General features: G+C 36.5%; 2 protein-coding genes across 8 annotated transcripts in view; both read left to right on the forward strand.

Annotated features, from left to right (window-relative positions):
- The window catches only part of PLS1 (plastin 1), a 99036-nt gene extending 91608 nt beyond the window's left edge, over positions 1 to 7428 (forward strand). For all 3 annotated transcript variants that reach the window (XM_033125535.1, XM_033125545.1, XM_033125526.1), the window contains exons 13-16: positions 3392 to 3525; positions 3987 to 4110; positions 6890 to 7014; positions 7247 to 7428. In XM_033125535.1, the coding sequence (XP_032981426.1) occupies positions 3392 to 3525; positions 3987 to 4110; positions 6890 to 7014; positions 7247 to 7382 (519 nt within the window). In that variant the 3' untranslated portion in view covers positions 7383 to 7428. The remainder of the gene's footprint in view (positions 1 to 3391; positions 3526 to 3986; positions 4111 to 6889; positions 7015 to 7246) is intronic.
- A 4447-nt stretch (positions 7429 to 11875) lies between these two features.
- The window catches only part of TRPC1 (transient receptor potential cation channel subfamily C member 1), a 64864-nt gene continuing 55075 nt past the window's right edge, over positions 11876 to 21664 (forward strand). For all 5 annotated transcript variants that reach the window (XM_033125469.1, XM_033125485.1, XM_033125494.1 and 2 more), the window contains exon 1: positions 11876 to 12313. In XM_033125469.1, coding sequence (XP_032981360.1) covers positions 12031 to 12313 — 283 coding nt within the window. In that variant the 5' untranslated portion in view covers positions 11876 to 12030. The remainder of the gene's footprint in view (positions 12314 to 21664) is intronic.

The raw sequence follows: 21664 nt of genomic DNA on the forward strand, positions 1-21664 counted from the left end.
AAAAAAAAAAAAAAGAAAACAATTTAGTTGTTTTATAACAGGTTAATAAATTAGGATACACGCATAAGGAAAAGAATGTACCATTAAAAAATAGCATTTTTAGTGTTTTATTAGTAGTGACATGGAAGTGAGCAGGATACAAAATCACATATACTCGTATACATATGAATCTAATTGGTTTAAAATACACATACAGAGAGACATGCATTCAAAAGCAACTTCTGTTCTTCAGATCTCTAGAATGAATATGTATTTATAGACTATAACTTAAAAAAATATTTTTTAAAAGAAAGAAAAAGGAAATAAATCATAGTATTAAAATTACTTAAATAGGTAGTGTAATTATAAGAGGTTTACATTTATATTTTTCAGTATTTCTAGTGGTTGGGCTTGCTTACATTTTAGATTTTATTTGATTTGCCTATAATTCTAACCATGGACGAGCATTCAGAAAATTTTGTTAACTAATTTCACATTTGTTAAATAAAAATTTTCAGATGCAAAATGTAACAACAGGAAAACAGTCATTATACCTGAAATTTTTTTTTTTTAATTTTTTATTGGGGAACATTGGGGAAAGGAAAACAGAAATTGAACCAGTCATGGTACCTGGAATTTTTTTTTTTTAATTGGGGAATATTGGGGAACAGTGTGTCTCTCCAGGGTCCATCAGCTCCAAGTCGTTGTGCTTCAGTCTAGTTGTGGAGGGCGCAGCTCAGCTCCAAGTCCAGTCTCTGTTTTCAATCTTTAGTTGCAATGGGTGCAGCCCACCATCCCATGCGGGGATTGATCCAGCAACCTTTTTAAGAGCTTGCATTCTAACCAACTGAGCCATTCAGCCGCCCCTGTACCTGGAATTTTTAAATGTTAATTATGTCACAAATGAATCATATATAGAGTGCTTCCTTTTAAGAAGTACTAGCTGTTTATAGAATGAAACATAAGGCCTGAAATAAATACAGATGTTTAGAAAACAAAGCAGCAGCACTTTCATGACACAGTGTCACAGGGACTTACTGGACAGACTTTGGACATTCATCAGCAGACATCCCTTTACTTCATTCGTCAAGTCCGTAAAGCCGCACCACTTACATAGTCTTTTCATTATTTCTTTAGTGTTTCTTTTCACTTGGAACCTGCGTCCCTTTATGTGATTTTCTCATTTTTCAAATGATCTAAGCTTCACTTTTGTCCAAAGCATTTGAAGTGCTTGGTAATCATTTCTTCCATTAATTCTGTGAGACTCCCCTCTCCAATTTTTCCTTGCTTTGTGTTCATTCTTACCTTTCACAGGGTCTTCATCTTTTAGCCTGTCAATTCTAGGAATTTTCAAGCCCCAGTTCCTACCATACTTAGGCTCTTAACATTCTATACTTACATCCTCAGGGAGCAGATCCATTTTTAGAGTGTTAAGTACTGCCAGAAACATGGCTTTCCTCTAGGAACCTAATTTCTTATTTTTCCTTTAGTTTGGTGCCTTTCCAGATCTTAGAAGTGTTTTGCCAAATTTGGAATCAAATGGTACCAAAAAAATAGAACACATCCTTTCCCTTATGCCAGCATCTATTTCCAGTTTCCCTTTCATAGCTGGTCACATCCACATCTTAGGACTCTAGACTGGTAACTCTGAGCTCCTCTCACCATGATTCCCCTCAGGAATTTTGGTCAAACTAATTATAAAATAGGTGGCCTTTCATTGAAACACATTTTATACATAAGTGATACTAATTTCTTTGAAAATTCTCTCAATGAAATGAGTGTCATTGGAGAATATTCTGGTTTTTTCTCTCTCCTACAGATGTTTAGAAAACATCTGTTCACACTGTTATATAATCAGAGCTCTGATGCTGTTTCCCATAAATTAGCAATCTATTCCATTTTTTCAATTCTGTACATTTCCATAGGATATATTTGTCTGTTAGGCAGACTAAATTTATAATGTAGCATGACTACTAGGAAAAAGAAAGAATATTGAAATATTATGTATTTCCCTGTATTTTAAAGAAATGAATACATATCAAAGATTTTATTTAACTTATTAAGGGAACAAGGTGTATGTTACAGCAGGTTCAAAAGATCTTGCATTTTTATTTGTAAGAAACCGACCTTTGGGAATTTGGATTCTCTTTTTTAAAGAATACCCATAGGATGAGGCCAAACACGCAAGGAGTTGAGCCTGATGTCAGTTTCCTACCAAGTGAGAACTGACAAGGTTGGTTTGGGGCTTGGTTTTCCCAGATTCTGAGTTAAAACTGCAGGCCGCTTCAGCCCCACGAATCCCGTACCAGTGCATTTTCATTGTGGGCATAGCCACCCCTGTGGCTCCAGCCAGTCTAGCTGCTCAGGGACCTGAGTCCAGGTCTTCCTGAAGAAATCCCAAGTGCAGCATTAGGTCAGTGAGTCAGCTGGATGAGACACTGAGTGCTGAGCTGAGGTGGTACAAAAGTGAGGCTTCCCACCACTCCGGGTAGAAAAGTGCCTGTGCTAAAGAGCCTGCTGCAGGGAGATGTTTCTCGGGAGCATCTTAGGTGGAATTGTTTTGTAATGAGGCCTTAATTAACTAGGGAAAGAAAATCAGGAGAAACCTGATACACGGTTTGTCTTAACTAAATGTTTAGTGTTTAGTAAGTACTTTTTACTGCTGGGGATATTACAAAATTGTGAGAGCTTACGATTTCAGTGGAGAAAAACTCAAATACGTAAGAATTTATATACTCGTATGTAGGTAATGGGCAACCTTGTTGTTAAGAGCTAATGCTCTAACCAACTGAGCCATCTGGCCGCCCCTATAGTTTTTGTCTTTAAAAGAAGTTAATGCTGTGGTTGGCAAAAGAAAGTACATAAAATGTTAAGTGTAAGTTGGTGCGTATGCATTACAAAATAAGCATTATTAGGAGTTCAAACAAGGATAGATCGTTATCAGCCTTTGTTGAAAAAAGTGGGCTAAAAGAATTTCAGAGGATGAGGAAGACCTTCATTAAAAACATTGGAGATGAAGATAGACTATGAAATAATTTCTTCTCGCAATTTTAAGTTTAGACAATATTTATCGCCTTTATTAACAGAATGCAGGAAACCTAGAGTTTTACAGATTTGCCACTAATGGAGCTCTGTAATCCTGGATAGTCAAGACTTTTAGGGTAAGAAAGGATTTAAAACTTTCTAGCCAGTTGTTTATCTAGGTGAACCCCTCAATGTTTTTGATATCTTCAGTTATGAAATAGGAATGATTATTTCCTTAATTTCACTGGGTTATTATGTAATGAAATTCTGCCATAAATTTAAGGTGTCATCATAGTTATCTTTCAGATGACTGAACTAGGCTGGCATATTCAAGAGATATATTTTTAAAATGTGTTCTTATACCAAAACTTTGACTCATTATTTATAGATTGAAAACTGTAACTATGCAGTAGAATTGGGGAAGAATGACGCCAAATTTTCCTTGGTTGGCATTGCTGGGCAGGACCTAAATGAAGGGAATTCAACGCTTACTCTGGCATTGGTGTGGCAGCTGATGAGAAGGTAAAGGCTGACATATTTATAGCAACACTGTCAGTTTCCTTTACAAATCATTTGAACTAAAATTTTAGCTCATTTTGAAGAATAACAAACAAGAAGTATACAATGTAAAATATTAATTTTTAAATGATTTACTGTTGCTAATATATTCTTTGTAAATTATCCCATATTTTAAAAGTGGGTCAGTCTCTAGAAACAATCACTTTTACTAATGTCTCCTAAAAACTGCTTTGTAAGGAGTTTTAATTTTTTTAAATCTCCTTTTTTAAAGGAGTTTTAAAGGAGTTTTTGTTTCTGATTACTGAGCTTTGTAACTTTGGAGTGTAATTAAGTGCAAATACCAGACTAAAATTAGATGTATTAGAACTGAAATATTTCTTAAATACTTATCTAAATATTGATGTAAATGATGGGAGAGCAAATTTCACCCTTCAGTCTCAAATATGCATTTTTTTCTGTTACAGGTACACACTGAATGTGTTATCAGATCTTGGAGAAGGTGAAAAAGTAAATGATGAAATTATTATTAAATGGGTCAATCAGACTCTTAAAAGTGCAAACAAAAACACTTCTATTTCCAGCTTCAAGGTAATCAAAAACCATTAAGCAAATTTCTTTTGGTAAGAAATTAAGTTTAGGAAGAAATTTTTATTGGAAGTTCAGAATTACATTAATGTTATATCTCAGAAACGCAATTTGTGAGCTTAGGCATACTAACTTTTTGGCATGTGTAAACCAAAAATATAGTTTGACTTCTTATGTTTTTGACTGGTTGTCCTATTGACTATAAATGCAAGTTAATATTACCAGGCTCTGGTAATCTAATCTTAAAAAAGAACAACAGTAGAGCCGAAACATCCAATTGTCAATGAAAAAGAAAGCTAAAAAGTCATTGTTTACATAGGACCTGTACTGTTTTGTACTCCCTAGCAGCAGTCTCAGAATTGTATTGACATCATTTCCAAGGCCTAACAGAGCCAGCCAAACCGATTCAAGTGGGAAATGAGAAAACTGGTAGGAAAAAATAATCTTCTCATGTGGCTTCATAATGGCACTTACCACTCACTTCTAAGCATTTGTGGATGATTCATAAAGCACTCAATGTGATTTGTACATACATACCCACTAATTTTCATGCATTTCTATTGTTTTGCTTTTGCATGAAAGCTGATGGTAGCTACCAATAAGCATGTCTGCTTGTACACATTCATTCAGTGAGCCTTGTGTTTGTGATTTTAAGTGAAAATCAGCTAGTTGTATTTTTTTAGTGAAATAAGTGTCAACAGATGAAACCCTAAATTTTCATAAGAGTTATCTACTCATCTTCATTCTCTTCTTTGTCTTGGCTCTGTATGTTTGACGACAGTATAGAGCAGAAGAAATGTCAGAAATTGATAAATTTAGTCTTCTCATCTTTACCCAAAACTGAGCCCGCAGGTGGTTTTAACAGCACAGCTGGATGTTGGCAGAGATGTTGCCTGAGCCCTAGTGCAAGTGTTTGGTTGTTTTTTTTTCCCCATCTTGGAAGGAAGTAATGATCTTGAGTTTTTAATGATGCTTATTAAAAAAAAAAGAATTTCAGTCCATGATTTGTGTTTGTATATTTTAGAAATGTAAAACAGGGACATATACAATTCAATAATTGACAGTCATTTAAAATTGTTATACTGAAATTATATGCATTTGTACATTAATTTATGAAAAATAATAAGCATATGTATAATTAAATCAAATACAATGAGAAAATATTTAGAAACAAGTTAATAAGTATTTGTTGAGCTCTTAATATTAAGTAACATTTCTAGGTAAAGAAAAAGATATAGAATATAAGAAATTAATTTGGCCCTCAGAGTGTTCACCATTTATTTGAAAGACAAAATTTTTGTAACTGAGATGGTTAAGAATACACAATAAATGATAAAATCCAAAGAATTAATACAACTAATATTGTGGATAAACCTAACTGATCATTTCCAACTAAATGGTCAGTGAAGAGTGGATGGAGAAATTTGGAAATAATTTGCGCATCATAGATAGAGGAGGGACTTGAATTGGTGGAGAACAAGAGGGGAGTAACAAGCAAGAAGGGGTCCATCTTGTATAAAGGCAAATCCAAGAAGGTTAGGAGAAGTAGTGTGGCTCTTAAGGGTGGTTCCTAAGGAAGACATGCAGGATGTAGGCTGGGTCAATATTGTGGAGAAATCGGGCCTTAAGGATATTGGTGAGGGGAGTAACGTAAGAAAAGTATTTTAGTAATTCTATTCTGAATGTGGTGAGCAGGATGGATTGGAAGAAGAATGGTGTAGATCCAAGGGTAGTGCATGAGAAGTTGAGGCTGAATTCAAGGTATGAAGTGATATGGCTCTGGAGTTGGGGGTGAGCACTGAGAATGTTAAGAATGAATAGTTACTTGCTATTGCAAATAACTCACAAAATTTAGGTTCACCCCTGGCGGCTGTGGATAAGGTCAACTTTCCTTGAAGCACATGTCCATGTGAGGGAGGTATGGATACAGAGCAAAAACGAGTTCTGTTAGGATGGAGAAAGTAGTATGGAATGAGTGGATCCTGGGTAGGCAAGCCACAGTGGCCACTATTCAAGCTAAGAGACAGAACAGATAATTTGTTCAGGTGCTGATAAGTGGTAAAATCAATTCAGAGCAGGATTTCCGACTTCAACTGCAATGCTCTATCCACTAGAGTTTAGTTGTTCAGTTTTAGTTTGCCTTGGAGGTAACTTCAAAAATGGACGGCATCGTGGGCGTTAGAGTGGGATAGTATGGGTTCAAATACTTACTGGTTGTGTGAACCAGTCACTTCCGCTCTATGAACTTTATGCTCTCCATCTTTAAAACAGATTATAATTTGTTTCATATCAGCCTGTTAGAAGGATTACATAAGCTGAACATGTAAAATGCAACAAGAATAATGCCTTTGAATATGTTAGTTCCTTTCCACTATTATTTTCATTTTTCTTTCTGAAAAATATTAAGTAAAGGCTTAGGAATCCATGGTCTAAGAAATACATTACTGCTAGAATTTATAAAACGATTAATTTAAAATTCATCTATTCCCTTTCAAAAGTTGTTTATTTTTCACAGAATGGATACTGTAGTTAGCATACTTGAGGAATTGTCACATCCACAGACCTCAGGTATGGTGGTAACTCACTACACTGAGCATTGTAAACATGGAACAAAAAGAGTTTTTTTAATGGTTGGTGATGTGTGATGGTTGCAGAAAAGCTGAATGTTAAGTATAAAGAAAATTTATAAATTGTTTTCAGTTATGTCGTTATGACCTTCTGGTCTGATATTTATGAAAATTAAAAGGTGTTTATGAATATTCACCTACTTTTTATTTTCTAGGACAAATCTATTAGCACTAGTTTACCTGTCCTAGATTTAATAGATGCCATTGCACCTAATGCAGTTCGTCAAGAAATGATCAAGAGAGAAGAGTTTTCTGATGAGGACAAGCTGAACAATGCTAAGTAAGCCTTTACAGTTTATATTAGAACGCAGTGGCTCTTTAACTTCTTAAATCCTTACAAGTAATGTTACAATGTCCTTAAAATTCATATTTTTGAGTACAACTTGTATGGAGAATATGATTTAAAGACTCAACAATTTTTGTTATCAAAATATTTCATTATTTTGTTAACATATATTAAGTGAAAACACAGCAGATAACAAATACCAAGATATTTTTCTTGTCTTTTCAAGATATGCCATTTCAGTTGCTCGAAAGATTGGTGCCCGGATATATGCCTTACCTGATGACCTCGTAGAAGTGAAACCAAAGATGGTTATGACGGTGTTTGCATGCTTGATGGGAAAAGGACTGAACAGATTAAAATAAACATTTAATATAATTTTTCTGCCACATTAAACACAGTGAATGCCTCCCAGTTTACAGAATTCTGAAATGCAGTGGGTATTAAACCAGATTATTTGTATGCTTAAAATAGTTATATAATTCATTAATGAGTTCAGTTTCCTGTTCATACTAGATAGAATTTGTCGACCTTTTTGGATAACAGTTAATTTACCAGTAGATACTCATAACAGAATATGTTCATCATCAAGCTGATATTTCATGATTAAATTATTTTCGTTTCCTGAAAATCTCATTAAAACAAGACATTCATTCTTTTTCATAGTTAAAAAAAAAGATCAATACAAAACATTTTTTGCAGGTCCTGCTATGAAATGTGTTTTGATTTTGTGTGCGTGTGTGTGTCTGTGTGTGTGTGTGTGTGTGTGTGTGTGTGTGAATTTTGATCATAAATGTCAAAGTCATAATCCAGTTTAATCCCTTTGTTTTTCCTCCAACTATGTGGTCTAAAACTTTAACTTTTCTGTAAATTTCTATACTGTCTAAAATTTTTAAGTGACAAGTATTGTTCCATTAACATTAACTTTTTTATATATGAGAACTAACTCTTGAATAAACCTCAGAGTTCATTCTCATATGTAAGAAGCCAGAGCTTTTTACTTAAAACTTAATTTTAACTGCACTTATACTTTACATATGCTAGTTTGGTAATACAGCTTTAATTATGACAGGCAGCATATATATGTTGGTAGGATGTTATTAGAGAAATGTGTGTGTGTGTGTGTGTATATATATATATATGTATGTGTAAATATATATATACATATACATATATTTTGCATCTGAATTACCCAAGTTTTCTTAAACAGTGTGTATAATTGGTCAGTCAACCAACCATTAAGTATTTGTTGTACCCCCACTGTGTGTACTTTTTAGTTTGTAGATACCTGGTACATGAAGATTTCTTTTAGAAATCCTCATTTGGGATGTGCATATAGTTATTTTTTGACTGATTTCTTCCAAATATTTATAGTCAAACATTGGCTAGAGGATCTCAAGAAATGTTGACACTATAATGTTAGCTTCATACTACAGATGCTAATTTTGATCTATAATAAAGCCCTAAATAATTTAGAACACGCCCACTGAGTATCTTCAGTAGAAAATAACACAAAGCTAATATTCAACATATTTTCACATGTTTTTCCCACAGCCTCCTACAAGTTGGCAATGTTTGGTTAATGCTTGTGTTACTTGGGAATAACTAAACCTGAAATCTATTTTTGTCTGAAATTTTAGCAGTAGACCACTTCTTCTGCTAACAAATGAATTCAGAAATCTACTTCGTCTATCTTCCACTGTTAGTGCCAGTGAGCAATACTGGTGTGGAACATAAATGCTGTCACTTCACACCAGTGTGAATGAGTAGTCTAATCCCCCTTCTGCCATTGATTAAAATATACATGTTGGTAAGAGTGAGACTGTTCATGTGTTTAGAATAGAATTTTTAAACTGAAATCATCAACAGGTGGAACTATGAAATATATTCTTCTACAAAAGAGATTTCCTTTCCTTTTATATTTTGATGATTGTTTTCTTATTGAAGATTAAGATATGTTCTTGTTCTTTTGTGAGATTATTTAAATCATGTTTGCCCTTTTGATTTTTTTCACCATATATTTACTAAGTTATCTGATTTACATGAAATTTAGCACTTTAGAGGGTTTTTTTCTCACAAAGTATATTTAATAAAAATTCTGTGTATGTACAAATGTGTCAGTAATAATTTCATTTTAAAAAAAGTAAACAATCTTGAAACTTAATCTATCGTAAGCTTATTTTCCAAAAAATGAAAAGTGAAATGAAAATAGTTAGTAAAACAAAATTCCTAATTCCTAATTAGTAAAACGAATTCCTAAACTAATTATTAAAACAAAAATTTTATTAAATTATTTTTAGGGGAGTGAAAGTGGTTCTATGGTCCTTTAACATGAAGAATTTTAGTAAAGACCGTCTGTATGATGACTACAAATTTAGTTTGTGCTGAAATAATTTGGTGAATCAGTCAATTCAATAACATAAACTTGTCTGTTATGATCCAGGTATGATGCCAGACACTTGAGATTTAGCCGAGAAAAATACAGACAAAATTTCCTGATCTCAAGAATCTTATATCCTAGTGGAGAGAGACAGATGATAAACAGATGGGAATTTTAGACAGTGATAAATGCAGTAGGAGAAATGAAACAGGGTAATGTGATAGAGACTGACTTGGGAACTGGGAGGAAGATTCTTTTAGTTGGTGTGGCCAGGGAAGTTCTAAGGATGTGATATTTGGACTGAGATATGAATTATGAAGATATAGGTGATAAGCGTTCAGCAGAGGGTACAAGGGTAAAGGCTCTAAGGCAGAAAGAGTCTTGTAGGCATTTAAGGAAAAGAAATAGGCCAATGTGACCTAGGAGTAGTGAGGGATATGTAGAGAGGGTTGATTCTACTTACAGGACTAGATCTGAATCTGATTTTCTCCTCCCCAACTGAGTTGTGGCAGCTCTTCTCTTTTGTACCTGTGGTTTGGTGAGTTGCTTTGAGTAATGTGTTCTTTCTGAATCTTGCATACCATTATCATAAATCATCATTGGTCTCCATATTACAGATGCAAAATAAACAGATCATATAGGGGATAAAATATCCCACTTTATGCTAGATAAACAATGTACCAGAGAGGTAAGAGAGAATACTGCACCTGAAATGATTCAAAAAGACTTCTGAGGGATAGTATGCAGTTGAAACAATGGCTTACTTTAAGGAGGAAAAGCCCTCTGATACTCTGGAATGCCTCCTAGGATTGTCTACCAAAGTAGGTTGGAATTCCCCTGAACCTAAGAATTAATCCAGCCCCCTGTGCCAGTCCTACAGATAAGGAATCACCTAAACACAGAAGCTTGAATAGATTTTAAAGTGTTATGTATGGTTCTGAGCCATCTGAAATTTTACCCTCAAACACTCTGGAACTTTTGGATGTGTCATGGTTAGAGTGGTTCTGCTACTGAGAAAAATTTTACGGGGCTACAAAGAGCACACACACATAAACTCAAATATATACCACTGTTCACTGGCCACAGTTTTACAATGAGCAATTTTGACATTCCACCAAATACACAAACTTGGAACTGTATTCAACATCATAGAATGAAGGAGTGTTATAATTGACTGAAGTTAAAAAAAAAAAAAGCTAAAATGATTCAATAGATAATCAACTGTTGGGAAGTAAATACATGAAAATGTTTGGAAAGGTGGGCAATCTTGTCTAATAAGGCCTCTTAGAGAAGATCTAAAGAGGACTTGGATGAGAAAGATATATTTAGGAAACTTGGGAATTGGTGGTGTCAGGAGCATAGATGGTACAAATCAACCTGAACAGAACAGGACATACTTCTCTCAAATGTAAGATATTTTGAAGTAAATTTATGTATTGCCTTAAAAACGTAAAGCCTTGAGAGCACAATTTAGATTTTTTCATGGTTGGTTGTGGGAAGCAATAATTACTCAAGAAGAGAAAATTTCCCCCATTCCAGGTTTTGAAGTGCAAGAATCTGCTTTTAAAGCTTGATTAAAACATATTCAACCAAGTAGCACTTAACCGTGCTTCAGTTAGCTTTTGCCTAAAATAACACTCATCTTTTAAAATCATATTTAGACATGTGAAGATGAACAAGAAAACACTGGAAGGGCTGATGTAGACTAGATCCTAAAAATGTGCTTATCCAATGGTTACCTGTCAGTACATCTGAATTAACATGCGAATGAATGCATAACATCAAGAATGTTATGCCAATTTTATATCATAAAACGAGTTGTTAAAAGAATAGTCTTTAGAAATGAGGGTAGCTAGCCCAATGTTAGTACACACAAACACGTCTGGCGCACGGCCCTCTCTGCTTTAGGCAGAGTACGTAAGAATATGAAATAATCTGACAATTCCACAAGGGGTTTCAACAGAACGCCAACTCGTCAGAGGCGCCATTAACCATACCGCTGCATATTTATTTATGCGCAGCAGGAGACAGCGGGGAAATTACCTCGAGCCGGCCACCTCGGTGCGGAGCGGGTGCGCCCGGCGGCTCGCCCCAGCAGCCAGCAGCCCTCCAGGCGGCGGCCCGCTAGCTGGGAGCAGGGGGCGGGGCGCTCGCAGGCCTCGCCTCCTCGACAGGCCCCGCCCGCCATCGAGCCGGTCGCGGCAGCAGGTCCCGCCCCGGTGTCGTCGCTTTCACAGCGGAAAATGACGTGAGGAGAGCCGCTAGCATCTCATCGCAGCGCAGCTCGGCCGCGGTTCCCACAACCCTGGAGTCCGACGGACGGAGAATCGCCTCTCGGAGCTCCTCACCCGCCGATCTCCCGTCCTCCTGCTGGGCCGGGCCGCCCCCCCTGCGCGGCCCCTGCGGCTCCTGGCACGGCCCCGCGCTCGGCTGCCGCCCTGGCGCGCGCCACCTTGCCGTCCCCGGACGGGCGCGGACCGGCTCGGCCTGGGCGCAGGCGGCTGGGCAGGGGGCGCTGGCCCCGGGGCCGCGCGTGCGCCGCCACCAACCTGGGGCTGTCAGTGGAGGGCGAGTGCTGGCTCCCAGGGGAGGCCACACCCTTTGGGGCCAACGGGCCGCGCGCCGAAGCAGCCATGGGAGCGACTCACCCCTTTTCCAGCCCTGGGGCGGGCCTGGGGTCGGGGTCGGGGCTGGTGGGGCCCCCGCCCCCTCCTCCTGGCCTGCCCCTTTCCTGGGGCGCGATGATGGCAGCTTTGTACCCGGGCAGCGACCTCTCGGGCGCCTCCTCTTCCTCCCTGCCTTCTTCCCCATCCTCGTCTTCGCCGCGGAGCGAGGTGATGGCGCTAAAGGATGTGCGGGAGGTGAAGGAGGAGAACACCCTAAATGAGAAGCTTTTCTTGCTGGCGTGCGACAAGGGTGAGAGCTAGACCCCTTTCTCCGCTTCTGGGCGCCCCTGCCCTCTATACCCTCATCCTCTCCGCGGCCTCAATTTGGGGCGCCCCCCTCCTCGCGCCGAGCGTCGGTCCCGCCGAGCCCGCTGCGCTCCAAGTGGGGAGCTGGCGGGCGGGGGAGCAGCCTGGCTGCCGCCCTTCCCGCGCCGCACCTGGGCGACGCTCTGGCCCTGGCCTCTTTTGGTGGAGTCCAGTATTTAGGTAGCGTCGTGGGGGCGCGGACCACTGGGTATGAGCCCCATCTCTGCCGCTGACCACCTTAATGATCTGGTCTCCCGTTCAGGGCTTCGGTTCTTCCTTTTTGGAAGCTCAAAGGGTTTTTCTAGTTTCAGACCTTCCAGTGAGAGAATTGTATGACCTTGCTTACGGCTCCTCGTGTTTATGGGCTCTCACCTGGCTTTTCGTTTCCCTTTCCTTTAAAATCTTGCTTGTGTTACAGTATTTCGATTCAGCCACCCGGTGCCTTGGTGTTGTGGCTGTTGAATGGGATTAGGTATGTCATTATGGTAGGTGGTGATAAAAAGACAGGACTGAAGAAATTCAGCCTTAGTCCCAGACTTTCTCCAAATTTACAAAACAACTTTGTTCGTGCTTTTTATGGAAGAGAAAGGTTTGTTGCTCCTGAGCCTTCTTTGGGAAATAAAAGTAGTGCAAAATAATTACAGGGCAAAAGTGTGGAATACATTTAATGTTTTTCGTTTAAAAAAACAACTAGAAATCCATCACTTTTATGGTCATAATAAAGTCTTTTCACTGAAGCATGCTTTCTATTGTTGCATATAATAAAAGGAATGGGAAATTGATTGCCTTAAGATGGCTTTTATTTCCTGTGTGTAAAAAAGTGCTGTAAATGCTCTTATTCTAAATTTCTTCAGTTTGCCTTTGTTGCCTTAAAAATAAAGCAGTTATTTTGCTAGCAAAAAATGGTTTTATTTGGGAAAAACAAAGAATTGCAATTCAAGAGGAGCAAGCTGTAGCAAAAGCCATAGGCAAGACCAACAAAGGAGATTCGGAAAGTTATTTTATGGAGAAAATGGAGGAAGTTGGGAAGGGTAGTTTTGAACAAAAGTTGATTGGAGAAAACCAATGTTGGTTTCACATTGGCTGAGTTGCTGAGGTAGTGGGTTTCTTCTAGGAGTCGGGATGTATATGTATCTTTTACCTTGGGACCTACCATTGGTAATTCTTTCCTGTCCACTATTTTCTGTTGGGGTCTGTAATTGACCCTCAGTCCTTCCTGTAATTTGACCTCTCCAGGTACTGTGTGTAAGCACCCCCTTCTGTCCTGACACCATTTCAAATGAAGTTTCCCTTTAATTTTCACATCTTACAGTGGCCATGCTCACTTAGGAAAACTGCTTAGGATTATACAGACTTACAAAACATAAACCCAAAGGGCAACTTACACTGTGAAAAGATTAGCGACAGAGGATTTTTTGTATGTGTGAGTGTGTTTTTAATAAATGACAGCCTCTTTAACCTCTCTTACTGCTTTTGAAATAGGATTTTATTTACACACCTTTTGAAAACACCTTGACATGGAAAGTCCCCCTATGTCTGCTGTCAGCCACTTTTTATGTACTTATGTAATATTAAATTATAAAGCATTTGTTAAAGTCGACCATGGACACAACTTTAAATAGTCTTAAAAATGTAAAGAAATAATATATGTTTATAACCTCACAAAGATCATTGTCTATGGATTATGTAAAATTATTTAGTATTACTGGGTTGTCTGAGTTCTTTTCCCTCAGAAATTCTCTGAGAGGGGAGGAGAGAAGATGATGTACTAGAATAAGCAAATGGCTGCTGCAACTGTCCCAGCTTACTGAGCTGTGGTTATTTTAAAGCCAATAGGGAGTATGTCAAGAAAGGGAATTGCACATTCCTGTCAAACGGAGGACAGGCGTGCCATATGGTTGGAGTAAGTGCTTGTATGGTAGATATGTTTAGGGTTATTGCATGATGTATCTCAAACAAAAGATAGTTTTAATATGTGACAGTTTTGTAGCCTGTCTATTAATACCAGTTGAAATAGCTTGGTATTGTCTGTCAGTTTCCCATTTTATAACATTAAGATCCTTGGAGAGATTTGGCTTTTGGGGGTGGAAAGTAAATGTGCATGCTTTTCCTTCCATATAAATTTTTAATGAGAGATTAGTAGGTATTTTTTGTTTCAGGTATGTTAAAATGAGCTCTTGGGTTAGATTTGGAAAAATGACTTATTTCTTACACTTGTGGAAATTATTTTTACATGGAAAAAATAAGTTATAGTAGTGTTATTTTTTCATGTTTGTATTCACTAATATTGTTAAACCTTCTTTAGTGTTACCTAAACCAAATCTAAACGTGAAAAGTTTCCTGAAGTAGCTATAGCTTCCACTGTTACACACTGGAGGTTACATCAAACCAAATGGCAGATACTTCCTAAAACAGCTATTTGGAGTAGAGTGCATATGCTTTTCATAGATGATTTCATTTAATCCTCACAACCCCATGTGCCATTTCTGTTGTTACCCCCATTTTATATTAGTTAGGAAGTAGTAGAAGTCGGATCTAACTTGAGCCTGCACTCTTAACCACTATGTTATATTGATCAAGTTTTAGGTAAATAAATGGAAATAATGTGTGTTAGAAAAGACACATCCACACTTGGACTTACTAGTTAGAGATTAAACTTGCTCTATGAATGTTTTATAAACCTTGATTCCTGTGGATTATATTTATCCAGTAAAAGTAAAAACTTTAATAGCACCAGAGCAAATCTGCTGTGGAAAATCTCATGTTTCTTATTCTTTTCCTTTAGCAATCTTACTCTACATATCCAAAATGTTCATAGTATATTACTCTTAGGGAAAATTCCCAAAGTAAAAATTGTGGAGATGAGGTGGTTATGTGTATGTTAGTGGATGGGTGGGCCTTTGAAAGATGTGTACAGATTAAGGAATAAAGAAAAAAACTAGGAAAGAAAAAGATTTTATAGTTTCATTTTATAGTTTCTATAGCTTTTATGTAAGTGAGTTCAATAGATTTAGGTTAAGTGCTGATTGAGGAAGTGGCGACTGAGTAGTGGCTGTTACTGATTTTGAAAATGGGTTAGAATCATCTCAAATTCAACACTGTTTTCTTTCTTTGTATAAAATTTGGAAGAAAAGATGAATTGAAAGTTCCTGTGCCAGTGATATAAAGTTAAGTCTAGACCCACCCCCAAGTAAAATTCTCAGAAAGCACACTTTTAGACATAGAATGCTGCAATTCAGAGGTAAAAGTTAATTGAAACAAGAGATGTCCATAAATGGGTTTTTTGAAATATTAAGCAGTAATTCCTACCGCCCATGTCTTTTTCCTCTCCCATGAAGAGTTGGTGTGGTAATGAGCCACCGTTATTTGTGGAAGTCTGTGGTGCCTCAGGCGTGCTGGCTGGAGAAAGGGTTATTTAATATGTTTATTTAGGCAACATCTAAACTAAGTATAACTCATGCTAATTCATCTCTTTTAAAGTACCTGTTGAGGAGATGGTAGCTTTCAGTATGTATGTATTTATGAGCTAAACCTATGTAAACCCCTGAATTTGCTGATAATCACTAATCAGTTCTGTGTAGCAAAAGGAATTGATGAAAGGATTCAGTCCAGGATCCAGGCCTTGCCCAATCTCCATGAACAGTATTCTCAGGAAAGTTATTTGCAGTTAATGAGTCAGGAGGATCTTAGAAATTTCAGCCTGGGGTTAGGGAAGAGATGGAGAGAGCTGAATGTCATCTTTATCGTTGGGTTCAGTCTAGTCTATGGAGTCTGGTGTCACCTTTGTGGGATGATTTGCTACCTTTTAAGGCTTTGATGCCTGAATTCCTACATAAACGTGGCATACTTTTGGATTAAGCATACTTTTAAAGTGGGCAACATTTCTGGGAGAAGTAATAGTAAGCTGCTATTTTAATAACACCTTAATATACTATTTAATGGGAATTTTTTTTATTAAGCTGTTTGAGAAGAGATTTTGAAGGAAGGGGCTGGAGAAGATGGCAGTGGGAATAAAAAATACAGAGTACTGAGTAGTTTATGTTGAGTACTTCCTGGGTACTAAGAAGTTTTATGTTGACAAGGGGAAAAAAACTTTGCAGAAAGGAGAGATAAGGAACGTACTGTAGACAAAATTCAACAAACATTTCACAAACTGTCATTAAGCATAGCATTTAAGTATTTTGTGCAGGAGAGTTTTTTAAATCACCGATGCTGCTATATAGTACATGGTTCATTGCTATTTTAACAAAAAATACTTTAATCACCAAACTCTTGGTGGATAGTTTATAACAGACTAATCATTGAACGGCTAGCTGCTTCACAGTACTGTAATATTGGCATTTCTTTGCAGTGATTCCACAAGTGTTCTTTATTTCATTTTTAATTTGCTGCTCTTTTCTATAAATCATCATCCCAATATATCAAGTTCTTAATTGTGTTAAGGCTGTGGAAAAGTGCTTTATCAAGAAAGAACTGACCACAGCCCTATGCTTTAGGAGCTTCTTTTGTAATGGACATGCTCCCCTGTGCTTTTGTGAGGCTCTGTTAGAGAAAAAAATGTGTTTGTGCCTAATCTGTCTGATGGGAAGAAACAAATGTTCAGTTTAACTAAAATGGCCTATTTGTGACTTGGAGGATGAGATATTCTTAGTACTCAGTCTTCTATCTAGGCAGTTAAAAAAAAAATGTAACCCAAGCCAAGCCCCTTTATCTTGTATGTTGTAGACTAGGGGGAAAGATGTTAAAGGATTAAATTTTACGGTGTGGGTATCATTGCCACCCAAGAATAATTCCTCTTTTTCCCTGCTTCCAGTTCTATAAGTAACTTCTTCATGACTGACTCCACCAAATTTAGTGATACTGAGAAGTTTAAAATCTAGGATTAGTAGTTTAATATGCAACGAGCAGCTCAAAAGCTATCACTAAGAGATGATAAGTTGTGACTTGTAAGAGCCTAAATGAATTATCAGGACTAAAAGAATTCCAGTACCAGATCAACAGAGTTAAGAGATTCAGTGGAATTTCTTTGGATGCCAGAACTGTGTGATATATAAAGTGGTGATCAACACTGTTATTAATAGTTTCTGTTAATTAAAAAAAAAACTCGTGTTTCTTTTCTAGTCATATTTGTTGCTCCATCAGTAATTCTTTTAAATTTTTTTAGCTTCGTTTATGTTGACCAATAGTATACTTTTTCAGTTCTATGAATATATATGATTCAAATGTATGTGAGGGTAACTTTAAGCAACACAGTACATCCTTTATGAAACTATTACTACATCCCTGATATAAACTAATGTTTTATAGAACTTGCAACATCACTATGAATTGAATCTCAAGTCAAATGTCAGACTCTAATTACAAAATAAACAATGCTTCTAATCGCTCTAATGGATTCAAGACTATGCTGTTAATTTTTAATTTATTAATGGATTTACTGTAAAATATCAGCAGTACCTGATATATGTGAGTGTAATTTTTCCTGCAGCAGTGTGAATCTTTGGTCTTTTGCCAGATGATATTCATTATCATTAATAGTCTTCATTAACAGTCATAAATGGCTAAGAAATTATGTTAATAATTATCTTTTTTCAAAAATATTCCAAGTGCTATGAACAGTTCAGCATACCCTGAGTATCTTTAATTTTGCAGGCTTCATTCACAGCAATGTGATTACAAATACAGTGGAGCCTATGATAAATATTCGGTTGTATACATTTGGTACAACTACATTTTAAATCATATCCACTGTAAAAGCCTTGCATATATTTTTTTTTCTTTTTAGAATTTGGTTCAAACTAATTTGAAGTTTTCTGTAGAGTCAACATTTTAATCAGTATTGTCACTATATTTCTAGATCCAGCAATTGAATTTAATCATGTTTTTGTATTTTTTTACTTCATCATTCTTTTTCCTCTTAATAATAAAATCTTCTCTTTTAAATGTCTATAGTAATAGTTTAATTAGAAAGTTGTAGTTGCCAAACTCAAAGAGTGTGTTATAGAAACTTGGTTTGAAAAGCTTTATAGATTTTTTTGACAGATCAGTTCTCCCATACTTCACAACTAACTGAAAATTTGGTTATTATAAAGTTAAACTGATCAACATTAATGCTCCCATTTCAGTGATGTTGAAATTTACCATATATGCCAGAAAATAAAACAAAATGCCAGTGAAGAAAAGATGGAATTATCTGTTTTTAATTGATATTGTAACATTTCTCCATTGTATTTCTCAAGGGTTTATCACAGTTGGCAAGAGTGAATTTGTTGCTAAGGATCTATGAAATTACCCTGGTATTTTATATACTATTTCATTTTTTAATTGTTGGTTAGGACTCACTACATTAGTTTCACGACTGTTAATGGGTTAGAACTGGCAGTTTGGAAAACTGGTAAGTTGGAGAGTGGCTCCAGATAAATTCAGAATGGTAGCAAGGCCAAGGTCCCACGGGGATTAGTGAGTCGCAACATAGATTTTGGCATTTATTTTAACTGTAATAGAAAATCTTGAGGATTATAAGCTTGATATGATTTGAGATTTAAAAAGCTCACTTTGGCTGCCGGGTGGTGAGTGGATTGAAGGGGAGGGGCTAGAGCCAGGTGGGCAAACTGGCCCACATTAATGTTGATCAGTTCAATCCAGGAAACACTTGTTTTTGTAAGGCCTGCAAGCCAAGAATGGTTTTTACATTTCTTATGGTTGGGAATAAATCAGAAGAAGAATATTTTATAACGTGAAAATTATATGAAAGTAAACTTTACTGCTCATAAATAAAGTTTTATTGGAACACCTTAAAACTCATTTGTGTACATATAGCCTGTGGGCACTTTTGTGCTATAAAGGGCAGAGTTGAGCATTTGCGACTGAGATAGTATGTCCCACAAAGCCTAATATTTGCTATCTGGCCCTTTACAGAGAACATTTATTGACCCGTGTACTAGATTGTAGGCAGCTATCTCAATAAGGAGGCTACTGCAGAGTCCAGGAGAGACGGTGGTAGCTTGGGCTGTGGTGGATGAGTGTGGGAGGTAATCTGGGCTGAGAAGACTTGCTGTGGAATTGGTATACTGGTGGAATTTATTGAGAAAAATCCTTTTTCCTTCTTTGAAAAAAGACAACCATCTAGCCGAAAAAGTAAACCGATTATGTTGTATTTCCTTCAATATATTTTAAAACACAAACATGTACGTACATAGCTCTTAAAAGCAACTTCAGTATAAAATGGAAAACATTTGTCTGTTTTTCTGATGTAAGAAAGCATTTTGTTTTGTAATCTTTGTTCTATAACTAGCTTCTTGCTATGTATTTTAAATTACCTAACCTCTTTTTACATACACACACATCCTAAATATTAACACTGTTCTGGGGTTTTCAAATACAGTACATTGTTTTAAATGGCTTACAAATACAAACTTTGGTGGAATGCTTAGAAACCAATCTAGATTTCGTGTGGGTCCTGTGACTAACATGTAATTTTTCATTTGCATGAGTGTGTCAGCTGTGGCTGGGTGGAACTTTTTATTTGTAGAGGTTAAAATTATTTATTTAGCTTTTGATTTTTTTTTTCTTTTTTTCCTTGTATAATCCTGACTGTAATGGAAATAGTCTTTGAAACCTTACGGCTGGAATATTTGACCTTTACAATACAATTACTTTTTAAACAGCAATCTACACTTTTAAAATGGGTCGCAGTTGTTTTTGTCCATTTGCGATACCTGAAATTTATAAAATTTTATAAGAATTATATTTATACAGTTCTTCATACTTTTCTGTCTCTAACAATATGGCTGACTTAAATAATCTGAAACACCTTCTGCTTCAAATCACCTAGAAATGCTAGCTAAAATATAACAAACATCCATTTAAATGAACATCTGAGCTTTCAAGAAAGTAAGGGAAACACTCAGGATCCAAAAATGGAGTAAAGATTGAAAAGCAGAGGAGTGTTTAAGCTGACATTTTTGGCTGCTCCGTGGGTGGGGATAGAGTTATTGTTCCAGACATCATAGGGATTTGACTTTTAATGCTCACATAGAAGTTGGTTACAAGGCCTTGAGTCTCTACAAAGTGGGGAACTGGAACAACATCCAAGCATAAAACCAGGATCCTTAAAGGACTATACCTTTAGCAAGGGTTACATGAGGAAAAGAAGGCATCTGCCAGCGCAGGAAGACTACCAAGAAGCTTGTAGGTAAGATTCCCCTAAGAATTTATAACTGTTCTGCCTCCTTGGTCTGGGGAAACCTAAACTGAGAAATCAATATTAAAAAGATTCACAGGGCAGCCAAACCTCTAAGTCATCTGGAAGAAGCAAACACAAAATACCCTTGGAGGGACAAGCTTTCAAACTAGCCTGCCAGGATTCCCACAGGTAAGCTGCATGAAGATGAGTTTGCAGTACTCAATTAAAAAATTCAGAAAACCGTCATCCATTATTATAAATCAGTGGATAAAACAAGTAGGATTAAATCCCTAAGACCTTCAGGTAATTATCATATAGAGATGATAAAATAAGTATGTTTAAAATGACAAAAAGCTTAAAATAAGGAAAGGAAAACATGAGAAAGTAAATCAAAAGATTTGGAAAGGAATACAATAAAACTTACAGAAATAAAAAGTCATTAAAAATATTTTTAAAAAATCAATGAATGAGTTAATTAGCAGGTAATTGAAGGAAGAGTAAGTGACTAGAAGAGCCATCTGAACAAATTAACCCAGAATGCAGGAAAAAGAGGAAAATAATAGAGACACAGAAATTGGAATGAGACAATCCGACATAATATCTAATAGAAGTTCATAGGAGAAAAAATAAGATGGGGATGAAGCAATATTTGAAGTGATAATGGTTGAAAATATTACATAATGAAGGGCAGTTCTTAGATTTAGAAAGTTCAAAGCAGGATAAATTAAAAATCTTCACTTAGACACATCGTGAAATCCAAGAAAATACAGCATTTTTAATGGAGAATATTCTAAGATACTGAAATTCATCTGAAATAAGGTTTTAAATGTTTTCCAGTAGTAATGATACATTTTCACTATATTCGTTCAACTTGTGACTAAGCTTCATTTTGTGAAGCATTTGGAAGGTTTTTGCTGTGGAGCATTAGTGTCTTAATTAGTATTGGTCTGAGGAAAATATTTCCTTTTGTGACTAGTTTTCTTGAGGGAACTAAGGAAATACGCCATCAAAAAAATTACCATTACCTTCTAAAATATGGTGACTTTTAAAGTCATTGGTTTAAAGTAATAGCAAATTTATTTGAAATTTTAACAAAAAAATCTTTTACCT

The sequence above is a fragment of the Rhinolophus ferrumequinum genome, chromosome 2, assembly GCF_004115265.2.
Source record: "Rhinolophus ferrumequinum isolate MPI-CBG mRhiFer1 chromosome 2, mRhiFer1_v1.p, whole genome shotgun sequence".
Taxonomy (NCBI): domain Eukaryota; kingdom Metazoa; phylum Chordata; class Mammalia; order Chiroptera; family Rhinolophidae; genus Rhinolophus; species Rhinolophus ferrumequinum.